Raw genomic sequence first — 7,751 nt, 5'->3', positions numbered from 1 at the left:
CGGTCTGTTTAAGCTATCGTTAAGCTCGGTGCCCGTCTCCAAATTGTCACTCAACTTCACCTTAATTACAATTATGCCACCACGTCCATCAGGTTCGCCGGATCGGGGAAGCAGAGGTGATTCCTACTGTTTTCACGGAAGAAATTTCCCTACATGGTAGTGATTTTATATATTCCTCCAACATATTATACATGCCACATTGAAAGGACATAACACCAAATACATAGTTCCCAGAGAATCAAAAAACAGAAACATTTTAAATCAGTTATAAAGCCTGGAGCAAGTTAACCATTAGACAAGTGACCAACTGAAAGTGAGAGAAGCAACAAGATCTTGCATTCCTACTCACAATCAACTGGCTGTTTCTACATACAGGCTTCTCTAAACCTCCTACTAGTAAGTAACCAACCAACMCAAGTTTTACTTTCATCCCAAACTACACCTACATACAGCAAGCAGTCAGGTCTACCATTTTGTACACTAATTTGAGGTCCTACACATATATTAACATGCTATTTTTCCACATCACATGTCCATATCGTCAAATATTTCACCATCTTCCTCGTAGTATCCATCCGCAGGAAACCCGTCACTCACCAGGTTGCTGCATGCAACAGATATCAATCTATGTAAACCAACATTCCACAACCTCATTTATTTACGATAATATCTCAAAGGAAGTTCAAAAGATCACCTTAAACAGCTGAAACGAAAGCTCACAACACGCTTGAGTTTTCTATTGTAGAAGAAGAAATTGTATGACCACCTGGGAAAATACAGAAATAAGTCAGATATAAACAACAGATAAACTAGAAAGTGGATGAAAACAACATAATTTTCTTACAAAGCTCCTTTTTCTATGAATGGATCAGCATCAGAGTTGGGGTCATAGCTATAAACTTCACATTCTGCTAGGTTGATGACCTGAAATTTTGCAAAAGGAATCAACATCAAGCCCCATGATGCACCTGAGGATGGTCGATGCATGGTTTTAGAATAGATTACCTCGTCTAGAGCTTTGTATAAGGTTTCCAGTAGGGAACCATCTTCAGTTGCCTCGATCCATTCCTGAAACCACAAGTTACAGATGAGCTGAACCATATCTAAAGCACATGTCTAAACCCAACTAGATGGGTTTCTTATTGGACCATTTACACAAGAGCTTAGACCAGTCTAGTCTAGACCAACCCAGATGGGTTTTTAACGGAAAAACAGAAAGACAGCCTTAATCCATGTTCTCCGCATCTTCATCATCCATGCAGGCAAGAGAATTTATATTGCAAACCTGATGCTATTAATGAATTACAATTTCAGCATGATAAGAAACTTAATTACCTCAGAGACATGAACATATATGCATATATGAGTTAAAGCTTCTTAGACTCCTTACATTGCAGACCTTCTAGAATGTTGACACTTGATGTACTATATTAAGTATACTGGAAGTACCTTAGATGCATCAGACATGTAGCTGTCAAAAATTTGCTTAAAACCATCCCAGGTTTCCTCTGTGAAAAACTGGTGAGCTTTCACTGCACTGATAGACAACAAGAAGATATTGACAATATCATGAAAAACAGCACAGAAACAGTTGTGTACTAATTTTGATCAACATCTGATCTAGCTCAAGAGGTTTTTAAACCTTAAAACGCTTGTGTTCTTTAATTTGTTTCCTGGTTCTTGTTCCAAGAGTAAAGAGGTTCCCACCATCTTACTTGTCGAAGCTGAGAGGCATAATCTGGATTTCCGTGGCTGTTCTTTCAATTAATTTTAAGAATTTCGTTGGTACTTCGCAAGAAGCTGTATTATTAGCATAGTTGCACATAATAATACAGGATCCAACTGACAATTTGATTTGGGAAATGGAGAGAATTGAACTCTCAGCTCCACCTAGAGCAACAGTTCTAAACTGTTTGTCAAACCATTTGACAACACTCCCAATGCCATTAAAGAAGGATTATGTAGTGGGTTGCCATGTCGCCCATAAAGCTGACAGTGTCATTACCCATAACCCTCCTTAGATACTCGATATGTGGACAATATTGCCTCAAATGGATACATGTAATATAAAAGCAAAGTTACCTGAAGTCATAATCTGGATACATGTGATATAATGTGAGAATCAGATAGATCAACATCTTTCGGCTGGAATGCACATGAAAGAAAACCAAATGAGACTCGATCTCACCACTCACTAGACCTACACTTAGCGTATCTAAATCGCATCATCACCTGGATCTACTCGAAAGATATTCAACCGGTGAGGCAGAGTCGACATCAGGAGAGTTCCCAACATAATCAAGAATCTGAATTGAAACACAACTCAGACAATTTATTCGCATATATCAGAAAATTGGAACATAGTTGTTTTTGGAAGCTATTAGATCTAAAAATAAAAAGTCAGCTAGAATTGCAAGTCTTCTTGATTACTCGAGATAGTGTTGTTTTATCAAAGATAGATTATAACGTTTACAAGTATATCAATGAGCTAGTTGCCCACAAAAAGATATGGATGAAATACTATGACAAATGGAGGCTCGGGATATCCAATAACGAGCCCATTGAGAATTACAACAGCTACAGGTTATTGAATCCATCATCATTTTTTATTATTTTACTAGAACAGACAAAACACAACAAACAAATCCAGAACCAATACCTCATTTTCTAAACTGAGAGAAAGCCTCTTATCAGTTCCTGTATGCTTGCCTAATCAAGTACAAAAGGATATTTCAAAAAATTAAATTCTTAGAAAAGAAACTAACAATTATCCCAGAACACAAATCCTACTCACAGGAGTAAGCTTCAATACATCCTTTAATGGTCCTCTCTCCAAGATTTAGGTGATCTAGAAAAGCATTTATTCTGTGGAAGAAGCAACACACTGTTTTAAACGAACCAAAAATACGAGAAAATTAAAGAAGTCCATTATTATATGAGAACATAATGACAAAATACCGCTCGAAAGGGGTGTATTCCAAGTACTTCATGACGGTTAATGATGTAATACAATCGCTTCAATATGTGCATACGTTCTCTGAATTGCACCTTTAAAAAAACTCCCTGCACTACCAGAGGGGGAAAAGGGAAGAAAATTAGAAATCAAGATCAACAAACTACAGATCCCCTGCAGCCACAATAATCGCCCTGAAATTGAATAAGGTATGTGGCTCTTATTAATAACTTTCCATGAGATGCAACTTGAAACTCCTACAATGTCCCAATAATTTGGCATTGCCCATTATATATTAAAGATTTAAAATACATACAATTACTTACATGCTCAATCAGCAGACATAAATTCTACTCCATAAGGAATATTAAATCATTAACTTCCATGCATGAATGCATCTAAGAATGCAAGAACAGAAGTGAAACCATAGGATCTCTTGATTCGGTGACGCAAGTCCCAACAATGAAATCATGATATCATAAAGTTGAAGTTGTAAATTCCAAATGTTCCTTAAGCATTAGCAACTACCTCCATTATCACTATAAATACACCCAACTACATCCATATCTTTTTGTAGACAACTAGCTCGTTGATATATCTGTTACTGTTATTATCTCTCTCAGGTAAAGCAACACTATCTCAAGTACTGAAGAATACTTGAAAGTATGGCTGACTTTATACTGTTAGTTCTAATAGCTTTTACAAACAACTTTGTTCGAATTGTCCGATTTCTGTAAAAAAATGTCTGAGCCGTGTTTCAATTAAGATTACTTATTATCCTGGGAACTCTCCTAAAGCGGATTCCACCTTGCTGGTTGAATTTCTTGCTAGTTGATCCAGGCGATGATTCAACTTAGATACGCTGCTAAGTGTAGGTCAAGTGAGCGGTGCCATCGAGTTTCATTTGGTTTTCTTTCATTAGTATTCCAGCCAAAAGATATTGATCTATCAGATTCTCACATTATATCACATGTATCCAGACTATAACTTCAGGTAAGTATGCTTTAATGTTATATGCATCCATTTGAGGCAATGATGTCTGGTTACCGAGTATCTAAACTCGTCGAATAAAAATTACATTTCTATCTCAAATATACACAATAATCCATGACTTTGCGTTAGATCTGAGAAATTTTGGGGTTTAACACAATAACTTGAAACTTATTTCCAGTTCGGCTAACAGAGATAGTAGATCCACATAAAATCAAACAAAATCGTGTTCTTACAAACAGTGAATCTGAAACAGCATTGAATTATACAAATTACAACAAAATTTCATGCAAAACAAATTGGATCTAAGAATACACATACCTGAGAATAGTTTCGAGAGAAATAGCCGGTTTGATAGAGGAACGAATGGAGACCAGAACAATAATTTTGAAGATAAGAACAAACCCTAGATAATCGGGAACTCCATCTGACGGAGGATTGGGTTGGACACTTGGCAAGCAGTCAAGGTGGTAACTGCATCCAACGGTAGAGGTTCTTCATTAATGTCAACGTCTATCTCTAGATATTATTTTCAAAATCGACAGCCAATGTAATTCCTATTTCCAGAGGAACATTTCCCTAATCAGAAATTCGATTTTATAAAATTGATCCCTCGAGTTTTCAAGATTTATCAAACATGACCCTTACACTTTTTAACTAATAATCTTGTTGTTTCGGTCCATAAATCCTCAAATTAATTTAGAAGTGTAGCCTAATTTATTTGGACAAAATGCATTAAAATGCAAGAAGTTTGGTTTAATTCCTATTTAATATAATAGATTTTATTTTTTCTTAATCAATATAACAAACTTTTAATACTGACATGCCAATTTTCTTTTCTATGTAAATTCCATGTCATTCATTTATGTGGTGTTTTTCTTTCGCATTTAACCGCTCCATCTCCTCCTCCCCTCGGGATCCCCTTTATCCCTTCATTACATCTTCTCCATGGACCCCCACCCCCCAATTTCTTCACATGTTTCGCCACGATCTCCCGTCTGTCCCTTTGTCCTTGCCATTCAAGAAACCCGCAATGATTCATAACTAGAAATATTATGTAAATCCAAGAAAACCCTTAAAAAAACACGTTCCCCTCAACCACTCTCCTTTTCTTACCACCACCGGATTAATATTCGAAACCCATAAATAGAAAATCAAATTGGGTAATAAGTTTTCTTGATTTTATAACGCAATCACGGGAAAAATTGATGGGTGTCCTCAAGTTGAAAGATGGTTGTGCTCAAGTTGAAAGATGGTTTCTTTGTGGGGATTATGAAAGATGGATTGAATGGAAATGATAGGTTTGTCATTGCAAAATGATGATAGAACCATGGCTTAAAAACCCCACATTTGTCTTTACATACCATTCACGTTTATTTACCTAAAACGTATTAAAAAAATAATACTCATATCACTGCTTTTTTGCATATGGCTAGTATTATTCGGTGATCAAAACAACCACAGAGTTTGTGTGAGAAGTTCTCATCAAAAAACCCTACAATAGGGATATAAAAGTCCATATGTTAATATAATTCTCGTAATGTGGCTTTTGGTTTAGTCATAAATTCCGTCTTGGACTTGAATTTGGATGAAAACGAGCTTCAAATTGGTTAATTAATGGAGGTCGGTCAAAATGGTTTCAGGTAAGGAAGATGGGATTTATAGTGTTACTTGACAATGTGGCATTTATGTCAGCAAATGTTACTAGATTATCAGGTTGCAGGCCAAAAAAATGTATAAAATAAGAAAAATGAAAGTTCGTTACATTGATTAAGAAAAAATAAAGTCCGTTACACTAAATATGAACTAAACTAAACTAAACTTCGTTGCATTTTAATGTATTTTTGTCCAATTTATTTTTGTAAGGTGTATAGTTTTTTTTTTTGTATTTTAAAACCAAAAACAAATCGTTTTATTAACGAAATTGATTTTTGGGTGGAACATTTCGAATAAATCAATGGGATTTGGGATATGCTTAAGTCTTAACTAGGAATATCTCTTGTAGGCCTGACCAATAAACAAATCGAAATTATAGCATAAAACAAAGAGTGAATTATTAATTCGGTACTTGTGGTATATCGAAAATTATAACTGGCATCTTTAAACTTGATTAATTGTGAATTAAATCTATATGATTGTCATTTTTCCATGACGATGATCCTCAAATCATATGATACTGATTCTGTTAACCCGATAGTAAAATTCACATTTTACCCTCTCCCACATTTTGATATTAGTTTTTATCTTTTAATTTTATATGTCATTTTTATTATTTTTTCTTTGTATATACTTAAAATGTACGTACATACAACGACAGCTCACCAAACACGGGGATGAATTTCTTCCCCAAACTCCGGCTCCACCAACCAACAATATTGGCATCGCCTTCACTAGTCAGCATTGTTTGGTTCAGGGCCGTAGTCATGTAAAGGATCAAATTCATAATTGATTGAGTTTAAAGATCTTAGTCATAATGTTCAACATATTATAGAGGCCAAATCCATAGTTCACTCTATCAAAAATTTCCATTCATTTCTTGTTCAGATAAAATATAAATAAATAATTAAAAACTATAAATTAATAATAAATTTAGAGTTAAAAAAGGCTCGTAAATAATCATATACAAAATATTACTATTCAAATTTAAATATAACATATGATAATAGGTTTATTATTGATGTATGTTATTTAATTAGAAAAAACTATTATATCATTAATTGAATAACCTAAAGAATTAAAGATTCTAAAGAAAATATAATTAGAGTTTCAATTGATTTTGAAAAATTGAAATTAATTTAGTCTACTAATGGGTTATTTAATAAGAAAATTGTTCTTGATCCGATTGTAGTGGAGGTGGTAGGCGGTGGGCACCTATGGTAGCAGTGGCGGTATCAAACAATGATGACCATTAAATCAAATATCATATTATAATTATATCATATAGTAGATTGGTAATTGTTTTAATTTTGTCTTATTTATATGAATTTTTATTCCATCTATTTTTATGGAACCAAAAGAAAAACCTATTTTAGGGGTTGTTTACCTAAATGCTTACCCGGTAAGTGCTTACCGATAGGATTCAACATTATAATTTGTTTTGATACGTAAGATTTTAGTACATCAAAACATATCGAATGCAACAAGTTTCTGGGTAAGTGCTTACCTATGTAAGAGTCGCGATCCTTACTTACCGGGTAAGACTCTCTATCCTTTTCATTGCTCTTACCCGATAAGATTCTTGACCCTTTTCATATTCATTCGATAAGAAATTTTATCCGATAAAACTTACCAAATCCGTGTTTAGTAAACGGCCTCTTACTCATGTAGTCCATCCATCTTAGGATCTGTCCCGCTCCTATTTTACACCAATCATAGAACATGAATTTTGTCATGTGGAGTTTGTTGTAAGAAATACAACATAAAGATCACTCAACCCATGCACCTGATACTACTTCCAGATGTCACACTTTATCCCCCTCCTTTGCCTTTCATTATTTTGCTTTGTCCCTTAAATTTGGGTGTTACGGTCAAACAAGTCAAAAAGTTGCACAAAATGTATTTAAATAGTTGTAACCTCCAAAATTATTTTATTTACGAACAATATATTATAATTTTAATAATACTAGAATCTTATTCGCGCAACGCAGCGAGATACATCGTGATTTTAATATTTTATTTTATTCTTTATTTCAGTCGATGTTATAATATGACTTTATGTGATTTTGAGAAAGCGATGATGTTTTTATTTTTGAATAAAATATATGTTTGAAGATATCATAAAAATTTGACAAAAATATATTCATATTAG

General features: G+C 34.2%; 1 protein-coding gene across 2 annotated transcripts; it reads right to left on the bottom strand.

The window, feature by feature from the left end:
- Positions 1–227: 227 nt before the first annotated feature.
- On the bottom strand, positions 228–4,348 carry LOC112525339 (repressor of RNA polymerase III transcription MAF1 homolog). 2 transcript variants are annotated; one of them, XM_025135428.1, is made up of 11 exons: positions 4,265–4,348; positions 2,959–3,068; positions 2,795–2,865; positions 2,660–2,709; positions 2,233–2,306; positions 2,083–2,145; positions 1,450–1,537; positions 1,006–1,068; positions 845–924; positions 695–766; positions 228–604 (listed from the first exon to the last, which is right to left on the bottom strand). In XM_025135428.1, exons 2-11 carry the CDS (start codon positions 2,988–2,990, stop codon positions 526–528), a joined length of 672 nt encoding a protein of 223 aa, XP_024991196.1. In that variant the 5' UTR covers positions 2,991–3,068; positions 4,265–4,348; the 3' UTR covers positions 228–525. The 2 variants fall into 2 exon arrangements, with proteins under 2 accessions (XP_024991196.1, XP_024991195.1); XM_025135427.1 differs by having other exon boundaries at positions 2,959–3,063; positions 4,265–4,342.
- Between the last annotated feature and the right edge of the window lie 3,403 nt (positions 4,349–7,751).

This window comes from Cynara cardunculus, assembly GCF_001531365.2.
Source record: "Cynara cardunculus var. scolymus isolate 2C chromosome LG 13, CcrdV1, whole genome shotgun sequence".
Taxonomy (NCBI): Eukaryota; Viridiplantae; Streptophyta; class Magnoliopsida; order Asterales; family Asteraceae; genus Cynara; species Cynara cardunculus.
The sequence above is the reverse complement of the archived record's forward strand: the minus strand, read 5'-3'. Positions and strand labels throughout refer to the sequence as shown.